General features: G+C 38.4%; 1 protein-coding gene across 1 annotated transcript; it reads right to left on the bottom strand.

The window, feature by feature from the left end:
- Window positions 1–8,221: 8,221 nt before the first annotated feature.
- LOC139792904 (collagen alpha-4(VI) chain-like) lies at window positions 8,222–21,492 on the bottom strand. Its single transcript, XM_071736871.1, has 10 exons — window positions 21,481–21,492; window positions 21,067–21,129; window positions 17,883–17,919; window positions 17,358–17,376; window positions 16,766–17,252; window positions 14,100–14,190; window positions 11,567–12,238; window positions 10,735–10,828; window positions 10,264–10,529; window positions 8,222–8,394 (listed from the first exon to the last, which is right to left on the bottom strand). The coding sequence occupies exons 1-10, from the start codon at window positions 21,490–21,492 to the stop codon at window positions 8,222–8,224; spliced, it is 1,914 nt and encodes a 637-aa protein (XP_071592972.1).
- Window positions 21,493–21,813: the final 321 nt, after the last annotated feature.

Raw genomic sequence — 21,813 nt, 5'->3', positions numbered from 1 at the left:
GTAACGGCAAGATCCTCATAAATCGATGACCTTCTGTGAAAGATCAAATATATCAGCAGCATCCTAGCAAATGTCAAAATGTTTTTAATATTTCCCACTATTACTCTGACTTCTAGCTGTATGCACTGTTCTGTTAGTATAATACTTACAGTCCCAAATCTCCAGGTACCATTTTGACAAATATAACTCCTGTAAAAAATTTTCACTATACTAGTGCACTAACATCTGAAACTACATACATCTTACAGGAATCTTACAGAGGAAAACTAATATTTGTGCGTCTGACTGACAGGATTTCCATGCAAAATTTCTTCTTGCATAATATGATGAAAGGAAAGCAAATACAATGTGATGATTCCATTACATATCTGCAGGCCTGGTTATGGAGTACTGCATTTCTTAACACACCAAGACTTACTCCTGAGAGAGCAGTGTTCCAGAACAATGCCTACAAACCAGGGCAAACTGGCAGGTAACACCAGAAGAAGAGTTGATGCATCCTCCTGATGACATCTGGGGCTCCTCTCTAATATCCACTACACTGCTATGCTACCTCACTGTCACTATAGTTACTTTTTTTTTTTTTTTTTTTCTTTTTTTTTTTTTTTTTTTTTTTTTTACCAACAAACATATCCATCAGTATGAAAGGTGGTCATAGCCTTGCAGTGCACTTCAGTTCTCCAGACGATCCTGCTTTAGTGGGAGGGTTGGACCAGATGATCTCTAAGGTCCCTTCCAACTCTGATAATTCTGTGATTCCCCTTCTCTTCCCCTTTCATGTTTTTGGTTTCAGAAACCTATGAGCATAAAAAAAAAAATTCATTACACCTTGGTCCTCAAAAACCACATTTAATTTGGATATAACCAAAAATATCTAAAAATCGATACCAGGATCAAGGACTTGTTCTTGACTGGCAAGAATTGGCTTATTTAGCAATTGCTTCTGCAGAAAATTACTAGTTTTGTCTCCATTTGTTTACTTTTAGTTTCCCCACATAAGACTGTTTTTAATTTTTCACCAATAACTTAGGAAAACACAAAAACACAAAATGAGGAAAACAAAAAAACACTTTCTGTATATGCCTTCTACAGGAATAAAAATAAGTTCCCATATAGGTCTGCTAAGTAGGCACCCACTCAACCATGCATATGAATTAACCAGGTTCAGTAACAAGAAATGTTACTGAAAATTTTACAGTCTTGTGTCCATTTTAGTCAAGTGATGTGAGTTCTCACCTTGAGAGGTAATAGAGCTTCCTTAAGTTCACCATCCAGCTAGTTTAGATGCTCTTTTTTATCCCTGTTCAAAAGTTTTAGTTTTCACAAACAGTTTTTTAGAGTGCTCTAAATTAACAGTTCTCCTTCATCTCCAAGATATCCCAGGTTGCCTTTAATACAATCAGGATCCTGAAGTTAAAAGATGGGGGACAATGCTATAATATTTGGTCAAACTCCAGAAATTGCTAAGGAATTCTGAAAAAACTAAATGGGCCAATATATTTTTCTTTGCAAATTCTGTCCCTCTGCTTACACTGGGCTTCAAACACTGAAAACAAACAACTTCTTTACTGAAATTTTTTTTCTTCTCTTTCCTCCAATATTACTACCAGTTTAATTCATCACTAATTCATTATTTGTCACACATATACATTTAAATATAGCCCACTGATGCTCCAGGTGAGCAATTTTCTTTCAATGCAGGCCCCAAGAAAGGCTCTTTCAAAGTGTCTCCAGCAACTAATTACACATTTCAAGACAGCACTGAGATATACCTTAATTTCTGAAGTTTTAGGAGCCGTTAGGAAAAAAAAGAAATTATTGTACAAGTTTCATAATCTCTCATACATAAATGCCTATTTTGCATTTTTATGGAGAATGTTTCATTGATTTGGGTAGAAAACAAGAGTCAGTGGCTTCTGCTGCAAACAGCTTCTTCTTGAATGCTTTTTGTATCAATAATAGCCAACTGCTCTTTCGTCTTCAGTGATGAGGTGGATTGGATTAAATGATCTTCAAAGGTCTCTTCTGACCCAAACCATTCTACAATTGTATGAATGGAGCTTCTCTACACTGGCATGGCATTAATTGCTTAATGGCTCCACAGGTCTACCTGGATGAAAGTAAGTGAAGGATGATGAAGGGAGCAACTGCCATGCACAGGATAAAAACACGCCTTCTCCGACTCATTGCTTTTGACATAAGCCAAAACTAAGGATTTGGCACAAAAGAGTCTGGTAGCTGTCTTGTAAGAAAGGAGGATACATTAAAAAGATAACCCCCAAATTGATGTTAGCCAGGAAATACTTCTGAAAAGATGTGGCAGAGATTTTGGAGCTTCTATCTAGAGTCTGTCTTTGTGTAGTCCAGGCAGATGTTTGGAAGTTGATCTTTTTTGAGACTGTATCCCTTATAATCACAACACGTACAAAGCTTCTTAATGTTTCAGATGTATTATTTTCTTTCGTATTATTTTATATTCTAGTCTAATTAGTTTTTTAAAAGTACATATGGCATATCTTTGTATAAGAGTTGAGAGTGCACTGTTTGCCCTGGTTTGGAGCCTAGGAGGAAAAAGGGATTCTAGTAAACAAATAAGTTGGGATAGTATCTTAAAATGTGTATGAATGGTGAAAACTGTTTTAAAATAGATCAAATCATCCAACCAAACAATTCTGAATCCAAGGTGGGCATTTCCATTGCCCTATGATTCTGCACAGATGAAAGCTGCACCAGGAACAGCTGTCCTGGGCCTTGAGTCTCAGCACAGGCTTAATAAATGCTCATCATGTTTCAATATTCAATATGTTGTGCAGCACAAGGGATAAGAGAGAGCATTCTTTCAATCTCTCATTCCCCTTCCCTTGTGCAAAACAAACAAACAAATAAACAAACAAAATTCATAGGCCAAAACCAAACTCCTACCTGAATTCAGAGGCCTCTTGAGTAAAAATTAGCATGGCACAACAGGCATTAATACTGAATTCTGAGATTTGTGTGAGTTGTGGTTTTCTTCTGTGTGCTTAGATTATGATGCCAGCCAGGGGAAGTGCTGATGCTGGCACAACATTTTGTGAAAGCTTTTTGGAAAATGAAAAACGTTCATATAAAATATCTTCTGAAAGAGAAACAAAGAAAGAGTGTCTGAAACCTCAAATTTCACCACACTTGATCATCAGCACTGCAAAGTGCTACCCCGGAAGAGGTTGCTTTGTACTTGGCCTTTTGGAGCAGCAAAATTTGTTCTGGTTGTGAACTGAAGCTGCAAAGAAGCACTTTCTCCTACAGTCACTCCATTCCCTGCAAAAAACTCACAGCATTTAGCAAAATATCAGATCACAGATGCCATGATGTGACAGAGGCTGTGGTTTGCAGAAAGCCAACATCTGGCCTGGCAGAGCATTAGAAATAGCAGCTGGACACAGATGTCACTGAATCACATAATTGTTTTGATTGGAAAAGAACTTTTAGACCATCCAGTCCAACCACTAACCTAATACTGCCAAGTCCACCACTAAGCCATGTCCCTAAGCATCACATCTACAGGTCTTATAAATACCTCCAGGGATGATGACAACCATTTCACTGGGCAGCCTGTTACCGCACTTGACAACTCTTTCAGTTAAGAAGTTTTTCCTAATATCCAATTCCCTGGCACAATCTGAGGCCATTTCCTCTTGCCCTGTTGCACTTTTTCTTGCCACACAATTACAATTCCTATCCTATTTTTGATTTTGCTTAATGTTTAGAATGAAAGAAGAAACAAGGGCAGTAGAGATGCTATGCAGAGGACAATATGGTAAGCATGAAAAGACTCAAGGGAATCCTTTAACTCTGAAAAAGCAGGGAAGAGCTAGAGGAAAAAATAAAGCCATGGCTGCTCAAAAAATATACGTGAACCAACACTATATAAGCCCAAGCTGCCCATTTAATCAACAGATCAATACCTGGTTCTGTGCCATTCCTATAGATCTTCCTTTGATCTCACTGTGTACTCAGATTGGTTCTTTACCAAATATCTTACCAAGAACCTGAAGAGTCTGCTAGTGACATTGCCATACCAGTACATGAGACAGTTCCATATTCAAATCCCTGTCCAGACTCAATGTATTTGAGGCTTTGAAAATAGAAGGCTCCTTCTAGGACAAGTTATAAGATCATCCAAACCAAATTATAGTAAATATGTATATCAGTTCCACTGAAAAAGGGTTACTGTACCTCATACATACATCATGAGAAAGGGCAATGATATCTGTTAGAAATGCTCTACGGGTCAGTATAAAAATCAACACTGACCTCTTACACATTGATAACTGCCAATCCCATCAAAATTCTGCACACACATTGAATCTTGCCAAGACATGATGGCATTCACCTCATGTCCCACGGAAGAACATAAGACTTGCATTTTATTCACACTGGGTTCAAATTATAGACAGGACATTCAGCAGCCTTGTTACTAAAGGTAAAATTTACCTCTCACATGTTTTACATTAGCTGGGCTTTTTTCTCATTAGAAAAGCCAGTCAATTCATCTGTCAGATACGCAGCCAAGCAGGAGTTATAAAATAACACAAAGCCAAAAAGCTAGATGGTTTCCTTCAAGTGGGCTTCAGATCTTTTATCTCGCTAAACAATCTGGCCTCATGAAGATATGTATCACTATGTCTAATTAAAGTAAAATGTAGTCTGAAATCTTTGCAAATTAGTACTAGATTATGAGCATTTTCACATCATTATTATCCTTATAATAAAAAATAATGAAATAAACAAGGCATTAAATTTACTCACTTTCATTCATTCAGCAGAACTCACAGGCAGTGTTTTGGTCCCAGAGACGTCTGTTGTCTGTTGATCACCTTCCTTTTCAGAGGACTGGACCTCAGAATTCAGCTACTCTGGATTACAAAACTTTAATAGAATATGTGCATTGGGGTTGATACATGGGAGTAGTAACACTAGGTTTAATGGATCTGCTACCTTCCTGCACTTTTTATACTACAGATTATCTTAACTACGGCCCTCACCAGTGTAAACACACAGGTTTACTGGGGCAAAATTAACTTGCTCCCTAAACAGATTTGTGTGTGGCTTGACTCTCTAAATAACACCTCTGACAAGATCCAGAAAGAAATCCTTATGACTTCCGAGAGATTTGTGCTTCTTTTATGGTTTGGGAGGGATTTGGGATTAAGGAGGGACAGGTTGTTCTTATTTCACTCAACTGAGCAGTGGGTACATCTTCAGGAGACTGCTTCCATTAGAGGACAGGTTATCTCTGCTATGGCAGACAATCATATGCCACTACAAACAGTCATACCCCAGTTTGTACACCGTTAATGGGCAGCTATTCCTATACCAATTAATTTGTCTTTAAAAAGCAGGGTTTATTAGCAGTGGCATGAAGGCCTTGAGCTATGGTGTTTCAACTGCTTTCAAACTGCAGGAGAAGACTTATGGTAGCACAGACTATATAAACACAAAGGCACCTGGGGTTCAGGGTGAGAGGAAGGGCATGTCCCCAAGGAGATCACCACCTGCCACTCCATACACCAGAGATCCTTTTACAGTTCCACCATCTGTTTACATCATGGCCATTCACAAAAACAGTGAGGGTTCAAAAAACCTTGATTCTAGGTACTCCATTACCTGGACCAGTCTCTTGAAGTTGAACCAGCCACAGCACCAAATGTACAATATCAACTCAGACAATGTCTGAAATTCACACAAAAGCCTGCTAAATGACTAGGAGAAACTACACCAGAATATTTCACTGGCGTTAGAACTTAATATTTCACAAAGACATTTTACCATCTCCTGAATGCTAACATTTCACAACTGAGTGAAATGTAATAGCCAGGGAATCTGGTCAGTGGCCCACAAAATAATTTTTTTCTTATGTTACTTTATATAACTGAGCTGAATTCCTATAGTATTCCACATCTGGAAATGAAAATAAAACCAACAAAACCAAACAACAAATACCTGAAAATGCTGCTTGCTGGACCATCTGACACAACCAGAAGGATGAGACAGGCATTAAACATTAGAAACCTAGTATATCCCTTGCTTTGGAAAGGAGCCCAGGTTACTTATCCCAGAAATTAAAAAAGGAAGAACATATTAAGAAGATATGAGAGTCATTCTTCAAGGCAAGGCAGATGGTTGATTTTATCCTGCATTTCTCCAGAAAGAGGTCATTTATCATCCCATCTGAGGTAATGAGATGGAAGATGTGTGTGTAGAAAGCATGAGAATCATAGAATAGCTTAGGTTGGAAGGCACTTTAGAGATCATCTACTCCAACCTCCCTGCCACGGGCAAAGATACCTCTCACCTAGACAAGGTTGCTCAAAGCCTCATCCTTGAACACCTAATGAGATGATCAGCCCACGCAGACATAAATTTCTGCTTATCAAGGAAAAAAGATCCCACACAGTGGAAGTCTTCCCTCACTGAAAAAAAAAGAATTTTGAGCCAGCAGCAAAACTAGCCCCCAAATCACAAGAGCCAACTGAAAGTTAAAGATGGATTGCAGGCAGCTGATGTCCATCAGGGGACTCCATGTCTCCTGGGTCAAAGAGAACCCAAGATATCAAAAACTGCTTCTGCTGCAAGAACAGAGATGTTTAGTTTCTAACTTCTCCCTTCCAAGCAAAAGAATTATTTCCTATTTGAACAAAAAAAGAACACTGAATTTCTAAAGAAATCAAAGGGCCAAACTGTCCTGTTTTAGAGACAGGACTTCTGTGAGACTTGTAAAAAAAACCAACCCAACCCAAGAAAAGCAAAACTCATGTACATCTGACCTCAGAGGAGGGAGCCATTGATTTTGAGGAGAGAAACTACTGCCAAATGGCAGCATCTGTGGAAAAATAATTATCAGACAGGGCAAGCAGCATTTTTGAAATCTAGATAGTAACCACTTCAGAATTAAAAGTGCTGTGCATATTGTATTAAAAAGTAAACCCAGGTTGAGTTTATTGTTTCAGAAAATAACAGACAGCTAAGGTGCCCTTCTTAAGTATCTTTTCCCAGTCACAAATGTAGAAAAAAGAACAGAATTAGAGAGCAGAATATCTTCCACTCCATGGCAGTTCCATTCTGTCATTTGCAAGAAAACCCAAAGGTGAAAGTCTGATGGCTTCATCACCTCACCCATCCCTACTTAGAGTTGGGGTCAGCGGCAGTAACCCATGAGACATTTTGACCCCTCTTCATCTCAGGTAAGGGTTTCACTGTAACTTTTAGCACTGAATTGCTCAGCACTATTACAGTCTTGAGGCTGGCAGAACCTCAAGAGTCCACTCTGTTCAAAGTCACTGTTCACAACAGACTCCTCACTCTTGGTGAGTCAAAAGCACCAGGCTCATGTATGTTTGGACAGCAGTCTATACAAATTTACTATTTTACATATCTTGGTGTAGACAAACAAAGACAAGAACAAAATTCCAGTTTAGTACAGCCTCCTCCATAAAGAGCAGCCCCATGGGACAAAGTTAAACGTACCGTGAGTTCTACAGACATAAAGTGGGCAACAGCAGTGTTTGGGTAAATAAGTCCCACCCTTCTGCAATTATTTTAATCAGGAAAAGTCATACTATGAGAATATACTTACATCTGTTTCAAGAACTAACAGGAGAAGTGAAATATTTGAGAATGACTGATTTTATTCACATGTTGATTATTCAGAAAAAAATAAAAAAGCTAAGAAGGGCTCTATGGCAAAAAATTCTCTAAAATGAAGTGAAGTAAGTTCTATTAATTCTGTGTTATTTGAGAACTAAATGTTTTTTGGTATTTTCTATAAGCAGGATAAACACAAGCAAATGCATCTAACCAGTTTGACATTAATCTCTCACATCCAAAATTATTTCATCAAAACCTCTGAGGCTTTGTTTAGTTCTATTCAGTACATTTAAGAAGTGCATGCTTTAGTGCTTATGGAAGAAAGTCGAGTTTCAACACCTTTATCCCTTTTAAACAATATGCTGTTGGCTAACAGAAGTTTCTCAGTACTAAATATGTTATATCAGATCAACTGGGAAACAGTCTTAATTTTATTTTCACTATGAAGTTACGAGATAATAACTTCACAATCAAGTATTTCTTCCAACTGAAAAGTTGGAGCCAAGTGGCTATGTAAAGCTTTCTCTTTCAACCTCTTTTCCCCATTACCCTGCTAGTGTAAGTGAAGATTTAAAGTAATTTAAGAGTCTCTGCACTAGGAAGACTCTGTACACAAGAATCCACATTCTTCTTGTGTTTCAAATCTATTTTTATTGCCTCCACAGCCCCCGTACCAGAACTGACCACACATTTTCTTCTCTTTGTCGTAGTACCACTTCAGAACATAATTCTGACATTCTCCACTATCTTGAACAAGGTCACATGCATCTGGAAAAGGGAAATAAGATAGAAATTTAATGAAAGAAAGATCCAACCTTCTCAGCACTGTAATTTCAGAGAAAGGTAACATTCAATGCAAACTTGCAGATGAAAAGGGTAGTCAGTGTTCAAGGTCTTACAAAGATTGACTAAGTATTAATCCATAAATCCACAGTGGTCTGAAGCCCCTCTTATGATTGATTTAACTGGAAAGAATGTCTGAAACAACTAGATTTTTAGTGGCATAAACAGAAGGAATCCTAAAAGGTCTTTAGTCTTCTAACATAGACTTTTTACTAAAATCACTGTAAAATTATTATACCTGGTCTACAGGGATGAGGTAAACAAGCTTTAGAGAATGTCCCTCTTTATTCTAACTTGTTATATCAATCAGTAAAATTTCATAAATGAACATACGTAGATGGTTAAACTATCTGTAATTGTCTCTTAGCCAGATTCCATAGGAATATATTGCAAACGTTAGCCCAAAAGCAGGTGTAGGTAGAATACTTAGTAGCAATCTGGTATTCAGTAAATACAGATCTAACCATCTTTCCCAATGTAAAGCCAGAGTTACTCAAAGTCAGAAGACCAGCTCTTGACTGTGGTATCTGTATGACAGTGAAGGGGAAGCTCTGAGAAGGAAAGCAAAATATTGATAAAACCACCCAACCTAAAGATTTAAATTTATATAGCCTTCTGCTCCTAATCAACTGAAAACCAATAATCTAAAGCACCAGATCAATACAAAGCCCATCTTGAAAGGCAAGTTCTGGATCTGTGCTACATGTTTTTAGAAGTAAGCTGTTGGGTCACTAGTTACAACTCATAATTGGAAATGGCAATTTGTATGTTTCCCCTGAGCAGCTTAGATCACTGCTCACCCCATCTGTGCAATAACCCTGACTAACTCCTCAGAGGAAATATTTTATTTGTGAAGTATAAACAATAACATATCTTCATGCAACTGAATTTTCTGTCTAACCATAGAGTTCATGAACTGGTTAATGGGATCACTGATTCAACCTTGTACACATGCAGTTAGGAAATTTGACCATTTCATCTGTGCTAAGAAAGTCTGTCCTGCACTGTGGATGTATGGCATTCCCAGAGGTATGTTAGCTTTTAATTAAAGATCCAACATTAGAATTGTTTTATGAAACCCTCTCTTTCCAGAGATATGGTTCTTTCCAGAATAATTTTTGAATGGAGAGAAATGAAAAACAAAGAGATGGCAGCTGTAGCACGTAAGTCACCACACCCAAAGCTATGGAGATGCCACTGCATTTTCTTTCACAGAAACTGTCCCCAGTTGTAGTTTAAACAATGAAAACACTCAATAGTGTTAGAAGAATGTTGGTGGAAAATTCTCATAATCAGCTTCCCACACTAATCCAAACAAATGGCAAATTTCATTAAAAAAAATATAATTAGGAAGGAAAGTAAAAAACGAACAATATTTATTTTGATAGGATAACTCTGCTAAAAGATCCTGTTCTTCATACAGGAACAGGCTGTAGCAGAGCCACATTTTATTCTTCCATGTTGAGCTACCTTAGCAGCAGGAGTAACTCAGTAACTATAGTGCAACTTGAGAATTTTAAATGATCAGCTGTTTTAGTAAAGGGGATTGGAAATATATATTATTACAAAAAGTTAAAATCAAAGCTAAAGTCATAATGACACTCGCAGTTCACCCTTTACTTACAAACTCTTACTGTATAGATTTGGACAGAATACAAACATATGGTGACAAAACTCTTTTGAAAACATAATTAATGGAAATGCTTCATGCTGCATAAACATTCAACTAAGCACTTAATGAGCAAGAGACGTTTTACTGAATTAAAAAAATATTTTAATATTCTAAAATCATACCATAATCTCTATATGCAGCTCTGGTTCCCACTGTTGCATCTAAGTGTTCCTCGTTCTCCTCCTGAGCTTCTCCATGCTCCTGTGGCTTTTGTCCTTCAGCATCTTCATCTGTGAAATATTCATTCTCTTCATATTTGATTTCTGGCATTGTGTATACACGTTCTGTAGTAGTCTCTTTAATACTCTCCAGGACTCTAACTTCACTTACTTCAGTATCTTCTAAACCATGACCATAACCAGTTTCATCAGTTTCAGGAAAAGGTACCCTTCCAAGGAGAGGGGAAAAAAAAAATTGTTTAAGCACTGGTATGGTTAAAATTCATCTGGTTCATTCCTTCTGAATGCTGCAAAAGAATTTTCAGTCCTGATCCTGCTTTCATTAAGGCTACATTGAATATAAATATTAACCTAAAGTGAGAAAACTTACTTACACAAATACACACTCAAAAAGTTTACTAGGCATTGCCAAACCTTTCAGTCACAGACACTTGCTCTTGTGTGTCTCCCTGATCCAAGTTTTCACATTCTTCTTGAAGTTCAGGTGAAGGATAACTGTTGATATCCTCTGTGGGGAAAGCAAAGATTTAAAGTCCACTAAACCTCAGTATGTTTAATAAAAAGCACCACATGATTTTTTGTTGTGAACATCTTTCACTAAGTAAACAACCTCTTATACTTTTGTCTCACTCTGTAATATGCCATTAATTGCTTTAGAGAAACTTCAACATTTTTCAACATGCTTCTGATGAGAATTTTTTGTGACAATTTCATTCTTGCTATTCTCTTTTTTGTATTTCAAAGCACCCGAGACCTGCTAATTGGCATGAATGTGTCTTGAGAAGAGGAATAACTGCAGCAAAGAGAGGTTAATGCCAGATCTGCTAAATGTTTAAGCTTCTATGTGCCACAAAGCCTAAATAGGCATAAGCAGCTCAGTAAATCTAGACATGCCAATGGCCAGGGAAGAAGTATAGGCCTAAACAGGAACCTGTGTCCTCTTAGCTGAAAAAATGGTCTTCTGTTAGTGGAAGTGGAGCCAACAAAGCCACACATTGAATACAAATGGATGGGGAAAAAATCTGATCTAAACTTTGGCCTAAGGCACTATTAGAACATAACACTGTTCTGTCATTACTGGCACTTCCATCAGCGTCCAGCATCTGCAGCAAACTAAAGATGAAAGACTGGCTAGTTAAAGTACAAATAGAAACTGAATAATGGCACATATCACTGCCTACCTTTTACTACATGGCATTTATCTTTCTTTCTATAACTTAAGCAAATGTCACTGTGTGCTACTTACGTTGTAGAAGGTTTAGAAATGCCCGGATAAACCTGTGAGCATACACCATCTCAGCTGTAGAAACCCTGCCCAGTGACAGTAAGTGCTGGTCTGTGGGAGAGCTCGACAGCTCCATCAGCTGACTGCCACTCACATCACGGCCAAAGGCAAGAGTGAACAAGGTGAATCCTTGGCACTTGGCTCCGAGTGAAATCTCTCTCAGCTTCTCTCTGTCCCACGTGCTTGTCTTGCTTCCAACTATTGTAAATATGACCCTGTGTTTTCTTTGTCTGGGGGCTTTAAAGAATATATTTTCAACCGTCCACTCTAAGGCAGAAGCAATGGCTGATGGCCCTTCCAGTTGGTGAACAGACTCTTGGATATGTTTCTTCATCAAATCTTTATTGCTGTATGTGACTAGATCAAACTCCAAAGCCACAGGGGTCTGGTTTCTGTCAGGCAGGAAGCCCCTGGGAGCCTGCTGCACCAGTGCCACTCTGATGTCTCCATATGATGTGTTTGGCTGTGAGGAAACAACAAACTGATCTAGCATGGTGCTCAAAAAGCCTTTGGCTCTCTGAAACTCTTCACTGCTGATGCTGTGAGAGCTATCCATGATGTAAGTGATATCCATATCCATCAGAAGAGGCTGAGAAAAGGGCACCTCACAGGTGGTACTGGGTTTGCATTTATCTAGAGAGGAAGAGTCAATGGGCAGGAAACGATTTAGTAATACGACAAAAGCAACAGTTAAGAAGAAAAATCACAGACCTATTCACTTATTTTATTTTTCTCACGGTAAAAAACAGAATTGGTTTTGTAACTTGAAGTCTTGTTGTTCTATTGAGGAACAAGAGATGGGTCCTGTTGAATTAGGTTTTGAGATATCATAGGAAATTATTCACGCATGAGAGCAAAAAATGTTCATAACGTAAAACTCCTTTGAGCATTTTTTTCTTCTTTTAAAACCTAAGCTGTTTTTCATCTCAGACCATTGTTCAGCATTCTGAGATACTATCATTTAGAAGCTTTGCCCTCAACCTTCTCCCTTCCCCCCCCCCCCCAGTGTAGATTTTACAGTAAATGAACCTGGTTTCCCAGAATAATGCTATTTTATGTGCATTTCTGTTAAAAAGGAAATGCCAAATACAATAGCTCATTTCATGTGGCCGAGTTAGCAACTACTTAAACAGATTTCATGTGTTTGAGATTCCTATTCTTACTATTCACTAAAGGGGAAAAATGAGTTGTAACTTCTCAGCAGTGGTAATCTGCAGCCAAGGTATGATCCAGCATGGAGGGCAGTAAGGCCCATTTGCAGGAGGAGTTAAACTGGTTGGAAGCAGGAGTGCCAGAGCCAGAACAATTCCCTGTAAGGCAGTGAAGTTTCTTTTGGTGATGACAAGCAACAGCCACAGGACTGTCTTGTAGCCAACATGGCATTCAAGCACAATTCAAGGGGCTGCCTTTGGGCAGCAGTGCTGGGCTGAGTCCACCCCATGTAACCTATGCAAGAGGTGGTGGTGCAAGGGAAGGCTGAACTGAGGGCTGTGTGACCATTCAGCAAGATTTGGCCAGACTGGAGAGCTGGGCCAAGAGGAACCTAAGGAGGTTCAACAAGAACAAGTGCAGAGTCCTACACCTGGGAAGGAATAACAAAATGCACCAGTACAGGTTAGGAGGCTCTGTTAGATAGCAGCCCCATGGAGAAGGACCTTGGAGTCCTGGTGGAAAACAAGTTATCCATGGGACAGCAATGTGTGACAGCCAAGAAGGCCAATGGTATCCTGGGGTACATTAAAAAGAGTGTCCAGCAGATGAAGGGAGGTTCTTCTCTCCCTCTACTCTGCCCTAGTGAGACCTCACCTAGAGTACTGCATCCAGTTCTGGGTTCCCCAGTTCAAGAGGGACAGGATTTTACTGGAAAACCTGCCTTATGAAGAGAGGCTGTGAGACCTGGGGCTGTTTAGTCTGGAGAGGAGAAGACTGAGAGGGGAGGTAATTAATGTGTATAAATATATGAGGACTGGGTGTCAAGAAGAAAGGGACAACCTCTTCTTATTTGTGCCCTGTGATAGGATGAGGGACAATGAATTCAAGATAGAGCACAGGAAGTTCCACCTCAACATGAAGAGGAATTTCTTTACTGTAAGGGTTACAGAGCCCTGGAAAAGGCTCCCCAGAGAGGCTGTTAAGTCTCCTTCTCTGGAGACTTTCAAGACCTGTCTGGATGCATTTCTGAGTGACCTGCCCTAGGCAGGGTTTTCTGATTTGATGATCTTCAGAGGTCCCTTCCAACCCCTAATATTCTGTGATTCTGTGAATAATGAATCAGCTCTTAATGCATCTTTGTGGACACATAGAACCACTTATGACTGCCCAATTCTTCTTTTTTTTTTTTTCTTTTTTTTATTTTTTTTTATTTAAGCACAAATGTGTTTGACAGGTACCATAAAAATTCCCCAGCACCATAGTGCAAAATAAAATCTGTAAGATTTGTTATTGAAAGAGTAAAAAGACCAAAACAACAGCAAAAATTCATAAAATGTCTTACCAAAGCAAAGTGTACAATGTGTGACATTGTCCAAACTTTCTTCCTGTTGTCTTTCCCAAACAAATAATTGAAATCTTCTAGTATCATCAATCTATGTTTTAAAGCAGACATAAAAGTAGCATTAAAAAGCATTAAAGAGATATAAGAGATAGGTAAAGCACAGGTAAAATATATAAACATTTTGTTTGGTTGGTTGGTTGGTTTTTTTTGCCAGTGAATGGATGTCCCTTCTTGTCTTAGTAGGTGATGTAAACACTTTGAAAATACAAAATACGTCTCTCGAATCAGTATTTTTTCTGCTCTTTTTAAAATATACCAAACATCCTCAATTAACAGATTTTCCCCCAAACTTAACTAGCTTCTGTTTTATATCATGCTTGACAAGCTCCTAAAGATAAGACTGCTTATCCAGTTGCCTCCTGGTACATGGTCCAGACAAAGGTAATAAATTGAACAGGGTACCAAGGACTGAAAGATAATAATAAATAAAAGAGAAGTTCTTGAGATGGCAGAATCTGTGTTATTTCTAGCAAGTCTGTGTGCCAGTGATTTATGAAAGGACAGAACCCCTTCTGCTGTATAAAACTTCAAGAGATAAAGGAGAAGTGCGCGGCTCTTCTTCCCCCCCCCTTCTCTCGGCACTTCGGCTTCAGCTACGGGACAGAGAAGCGGCAGGAGCGACAGACCCTAAGCACCCGACTATAGCCAAAGGCCAGGGCCGGCGGACGGTGATAACATCTTGATTACTCTCTCCTTCTTTTCTCTTCTTAATGACTCTTCTCTCCAAAGTAACTAATTGTATAAATACTAAATAAATCCTTTTAACTTGTTAAAATCATAAAGCCTGGTTATTTTCGTAAATTCACGCATTGTCTATGAGTAGTGGCTGAATTTTCCTCGAAAACAAAATATAAATAATAACTCGGATCGTAACAGTAGGGTGCTACAGAGAGAAGGGCAAGTTCTCCTATCTCAGCTCTTTCTGGGACAAAGAGAAATTCTCCACAGTGAAGATGTTTTCTTGGGAGAGAAAACACAACCTAAGTATCTAAGTGTTGCCTGTGAAGAAAAACAATCTTACCCAGTAGCAGATTAAACCACAGAAATGTTTGTGGAACCCTGAGAAGATCCAACAACATCCTACAATTTCACTGACCACCCAAGCCCATCCAGATGTGAAAGAGAAAAAAATACATCTTAAGCCAAAACGGTGAGGAAAAAAATAACAACTTTTTTATATTAAACTTAAGGTTTGTGTGTGTTATACACAACGCAATTAACTTCTGAATAATGGCTGCAAAAGATGTTATAGATGGGCCTTTTCAAAGGAATTAGAACTGGCAATGACTGTCAAAGTGATCTCCAAGCTGAGGCTCCTAAAGCAAATTAACCAAAGCCAGTAAGTTTTGGATCATGAAGATTAAACTGCCTCTCAACTGCAAGGGCAGAAGTGCATCTGAAAGGAAAAGGAAGGTTGCATTTTCTTGGGTGGTGGAGAGGCTGGTTGCTTTCCCGTCACTGTAAGCATAAAGGAGAGCTGGGCAGTGAATTTTTTGCCTTTCCCTCTGGTAAGCAACCTTTTAAAACTTTTCTACTTTGAAAAATGATTTATGTAAAGTTGGCACCTTTGTAAATAGCAGTTGTTGTCATATGCATTCAGATTTGTAATCTGCTCACACTAAATAAACAAGTTACTGATGGTTCTCTTCTGTTTATCCTGTGAAGTAAACCAGCAAACAAACCATAGGCTTCCTTCTCATAAGCCAGCAGAACTGTTTCATTCTGCTAAATTAACATTCAGGCAGACAAATAATGAATTGACTAGCAGATATGAGGCTGCATGAGAACAAATTTAATATGAAGATTAAAGGCTGATTTAGATGCTCCTAAATCAATCAAGATGATTCCTAATCAGAATTTAGACTACAAGCTTCGTACTTTTTGTCACATGTAAGCAAGCATAGTTTCTATAAGGATAATTTTGAAAAAATAGCAGCTTGAAGGAAGCTTCTTTATTTCAAAGAAGTTAAAACTGAGCACAGACAGCAAAAAAATAAATTGCAAAGAGAGAGAAAATAGAATACATATTGTGAAACCTTAAACAAACAGAATTGTTTTCCTTTGGTACCTGGTAAAATGGATTGGGATTTTTTTTCTTACTATCTTTGTATATTAAATCATATTTTTAAACAGAAGTTGTTAGTTTTCTGCTATACTAATGGCAACACAGCTATCAAAAGGGATTTTGCTTAGTTTAATTTTCTTTTGACAAAAAAAGTGTACTTGAAGCCTTCTAATACTACTTTTTCTAGAAACTAAGGCTGTAGGCTCATTAATTAAAAGGTCAGTACATGTCACAACTTGAGAAGAGAAATGGCATAGGTAACCAAGTGAAATTAAGATGAAGTTATTCAATTTCTGTGATTTGACCTAAAAGCACAAGCCATAAATAATTCAAGTTCAGAAGGAGGTCAGATGGGGATCATTATGGTGAAGTGAATCAGGGCTTCTTTGTTAAAACAGTAGCCTTTAATATGCCACTTTCTAATACGGATTTGAAGAGTTCCTTTAGAACTTACTTGTCTGAGAGCACACTTCACTCGGCTACCAAACAAATTCTAAGCAAATGGCTAACTGACTCAATTTTCTATAGTCTATCTACTTACAGAGAAGGCACGTCTGACATTTGGAGCTTCACTGAAGGCAATAACCACTGGAGTAATATCCAAGGCACTCAACTCAAGTACAGCTGTGTTGATGGCAACAGCATCCTGTGACGGACCACCAGCAAAAAACAGGGCAACTTTTCTCACGAGGATGCCCTGACGAACACGCTTGAAGACATTTCTTGCAACAAATCTCATGGCTGCCCCAATATTACGTTTTCCAGTGGATCTCTCTAGTGGTATATTCTGGACTGCTTGTAGCAGCAAGTTGGTTTTTTTGAATTCTGAGAAACGGATGAGATAGCGCGTATTGGCGTTAAAGGAAACAACGGAGACACGAGCACCTGTTGGGCAATTGCTTTCACTGATCTTAATGGTCTTCAGTAGTGACACAACAATATTCCTCATCCTTTCAAATGCAGCTGGTGTAACATCTTCAGACATATCGAAGGCAAACACCACTTCAGTTGGATAAACGGGACACGTGTCTGTATATTGAAATAAAAATATTGTGTGAGAACCTTCCCACAACTCAAACAATATTAGTTTTTTCTTCACGTCTATCGGAGGATGGACATGCAGAGGCCAGACGGACTTACCTGATGAGCAAGCTGGAATGAAGAGATGGAGAGCAAATAAATTATTTAGGACTCACATTCATTAAAACAGTGACATATTCACTTGCTTTCACTGAAGGCGCTGATGTTCAAAACATTGCAATTTTACTGGATAAGAATTAGTGAAATTGCTCTGGGTTCTGCTGAGCACAGAAGTCTGAGAGAGAATGAACACTCTAGATCTGGAGGACAGGTTATATACAAATATTGCCTGTTTTCAGAGAATTCTCCAAAGGGGATTGGCACAATGCCTAATAAAGCCTAGTTCAAACTTAAATGAGGAAAATAGAGACTTTTTATTGGTTTTGTAATTAAGAGATAGGAAAAGTGTTCAAGAAGTGTAAACCTGTTTCATGTAGGATATTACTCACAGCTCCCAGTTATCATCACACTGCACCCAGATACAGACCACCAGTCTACAGAGTTTTCAATGAAGACTATTCCATTTAAGAAGAGTGACTAAGTGGAATCAGAGGTAAAAGATGACACTCTCTACTTACGGCAGTTTTTTCGAGTAAAATTCACAAGTTCACAAGGCTGCAAGAGCAAAACAAGAGAGTAATTAATGGCAAATCTTAGACCATCCTAGACTGAGAATCTTACTATTGAGCTGAATGTCATATCTGACCTCTCACTACAGTAAATTCAGACTCACGCATTCCAGGATCCTACTACAGAAACTAAGGGGTTTTATAGATATGCTCTGTTGGCATTTAATCATTCTCTAGAATACTGAGTAAACATTTACCCATTCTTTATTTTGTACAATAATCTCATCTAGGATTTCACCAGGTAAAGGCACTTCCATAGGAAAATGGGCATTTCAATATCAATCCACTTAGGGAGAGGTCCAGAAAAGAGAAGAGGGCACCCTCTAGACATAGAACATACCTACAGAAGTATTGCCTCAAGGTAATTGTCCATGCAAGGGTTAGATAAGCCCTTTACTAAGAAGTGTTTATTTTACATGGGATTGAGGATTCTGAAGAAATCCTGCCCTGCTATTCCCACTGAAAACAGTTGTTGCTGAGGAAATGCCTTCCTCTACAAAAGTGTGAAAAGTAACCCTAAACATGAGGTGGTGTGTAAAGTAGTACAAATGAAGAAACAGATAAAGGAATATTAATGGTCCAAAGGTTTGTAAAAGTTTGGACGTGGCATTAAAAAATATGCTAGTTGTATATCATTCCTTGATTATTTGCAGAACAGAAGAACCCAGAGAACTCTGACAAAAATTTGAAAAGGATACTGTTTTATAACAGCTAAATGTGCTCATTGCAGTCAGTACTTATAAATGGAAGGCTAAAACTGTTAAATCCCTGCAGTGTGCAGTTAGCTGTAAAATGATTACTTACTTCCATTAAAATGATACCCATTGGTCCTTTGGCTCCCTGAAACAAATGAAACACAGGTCCAGAAAATCAGACCCTGACAACATATTTCCATCTAGAACTGTGCAGCCCAAAGAAAATGCAGGCATAGAGTGTTTCCCTGACAACCATTTGCAAATTTGAAATACATTGAGTCATCAGTTCCCAGCATGGACTTCTGGGGATTTTCTTCCAAACAGTTGCAGATCCACTTCTCAGCCTTATTTCTCAGTCAGTTTCCTTAATGTTTTTACAAATGTTCAACCCTTGCTGCTCTTGAGAACCCTTATAATTCAGAATTGGATTTTCTTTCTATTTAGCAATTTCTGTACTGTGGTTCTCTCACCTGCACCTTACATCCTTTTCCATCTCTGATATGTGATAAGCTTGCCCTGTTCTCTTCCAAGGTGCAATCTCCACAGTTCTGCCTTAAGAGATCCTGCAGACCATAAACACATCACCACTTCTCAACCCATCTAGCTATCTTTGGCTGTTCTGCACCTTCTCCCTGGGAGCTGTGGACAAACGCATCTTTTTTTCAAAATAGACATATTGTTTAATCTTCGTAACAGGAATAATATACAAGGCAAGTAACTTTTTTTTTCCAATGAAGTTTGAGTTTTCATCAGGTGTGCAATTCAGATGTAGCAAGACTACTGAAAAAGTTTGCTTCCTTGCAGGGGGCTGCAATGATTTGAAAAATTTGAAATCCACATCCTACAACCTCTACCTTAGTCTCTCTCTATTGTAAAACTACAGTTTACCAATATCAGATACTCCTTACATCCCCAAATTACAACCCCATCTCCATATTTGTTCCTTTCCCCTGCAATTTGCCTTCCTTTCCTCTGCCTCCTTCTTGAGCTCCTTTCTCATCTCCACTGCTTTCGTGCTGCTTGCACCATCAGACATTCCATGTGTTTATCTTTTTATGTTTCCCACTGGGTCACAGCTCTTTTGTGGTACTTTTCACAAGAGTTAACTGTGAATTGCCTCAGCCCTAATGCATGCTACAAGCAGCAGCTTAGTGGTGGTGACTGAGCTGGGCTGCCTCTATCCATATGGCTAATCATGCCACAGAGTTAGGAAGGATGGGGGAAACAACTCGTGTTTTGACTGGCCCTGCCTACTACCTCTAACTCTTCCTGCTTCTCTACCTCTTCCATGTCCCAGAGCTCTCACTTTCCCATTTCACTGATGCACTGCTACTACAATAATCCCACCAAGCTCCACTCTCACTTCTACATTTGTAGTGGAGATCTTAAACTTGAAATCTCTTTGAAGACTTCCTGGAGTATGGCTTGGCAAGGCCAACAGCTATCTGGCTCAGCAGAACACAAGGGCTTCCTGTCAGTAAGTATGTGAGCAGACAAGGAGCAGGGAGGGCAATGCATTCCAGCATTCCACCTGGAACTCTTGGCCATTCTTGTGCCCAGAACCATAAAATAAAGAAGGCCAGGTACATTTATTGATCAGAAAAGTGTAATGACAAACAAACAAACAAACAAACAAAACAAAGCTATCTATATAGATACAAATATATATATATATATATATATTTGTTTTCTACTTTGCATGTATCCTGTGGGTCATGTTAAAGGTGTTGTTATTGATCATGTTCCACATTTAAACTGAAAACGTAAGCTTAAGAAAGTTTAACAAGAAAATAATTAACAAATAATTAACAGGAAGGATTCTTTCTGGTCAATGCTGAGGTGATGTGAAGAACAGCTGCAAGATGAAAACAGACACATACAAGGATTTTCTTAATTGGCTACAATGTCAGTACTAAATCCTATTGAAATCCACAATCCTTTCCCCTGCTTAGATAGATAATCTTTACTTTTTTGTTTGTTTGTTTGTATAAACTGCAGATCACAGACACTGCAAAAGAACATCGAGACATCTACTTGTATATAGGGATTAAGAGGTTACAGTCAGTTTAAGCTTTAAGTAAGTGCCTGTAATTGCAAGTATGATTTTAGATGCCCTTTTTTTTTTAATGAAAAAAACACACATTGGCTTTCAGCAGAACAATTCAGCTCTACATTTTAGTACTCTGATCTTTTAAATTTGTTATTTACACTGCCTAAGGGCAATACCAAATACCATGGAAGAAACTCTGTCCTACATTGTAGCATTGGAGTTCCATTTCCAACAGCAGGGGCTCTTTTGCACACCCCCCCACAGGTAAGACATAACAGATTAGCCATCTTCTGCCACATGAAACATTAAATATTCCATTAATCTAACAGCAAGTTTAAGAGCAATCTAAAAGTCTTGCGTTTGTTTTTTTTTTAAATAAAAATGTTACCATAGGTCCTGATGGCCCTTGGTCCCCTGGATCTCCCACAGAACCTGGTATGCCAGCATTACCCTAAAAAGAGAAACACAAGTTTTATTCTTTCTAATTGCACACACAGGTGCAGAATTTCAGCACAGAAAAAATACTAAAACTATACTGTAGGCTTTCCTGCATTTACATAAAGATAGACTACTACCCCTAAGCAACTAATATCACTAAAGTCTTAGACCTACATTCTCTCAAGACCTCTTTCCCAGGCTGTGGCAATAAGTGATCAGTGTGGTAAACAATTAAAAAAAAATATGGTGAAGAAACACTTGAGACATAAGAAATTTTCTTATAGAACTCTTCACAAAGTTAACAGATATATCTTTCTTACTCTTCTACCCCTAACGCCTTTGGGTCCTGCAGCTCCTGGAATACCTGGGTCTCCATCTTCTCCCTGCAAATTAATGAAATCCAGAACTTTTAAGAAAGGAGAAGACAGAAAGACAAATAACTACTCCAAATAAGACTAATGTAAAAAAAAAGAGAAAAAGACAAAAGGAAAGCAAGCATGCTCATTTAATCATACCTCTGAACCAGGATATCCTATGAATCCAGATTCTCCCTACCAAAAAAAAAGGACAAAGACTGCTTAAGGATCTAGAATTTTGTGATCTTCTTAGTGATTGATGTCTTTAAACCAAAACCAGTGTTGGAATTATTCTCAGCATTCCAGCCCATTAAAATGGCAATAGCTACTTCTCTGGTCCC

This window comes from Heliangelus exortis, chromosome 2 (genome assembly GCF_036169615.1).
Source record: "Heliangelus exortis chromosome 2, bHelExo1.hap1, whole genome shotgun sequence".
In the NCBI taxonomy this organism is placed as follows: Eukaryota; Metazoa; Chordata; class Aves; order Apodiformes; family Trochilidae; genus Heliangelus; species Heliangelus exortis.
This window is presented reverse-complemented; position numbering and strand designations above follow the sequence as displayed.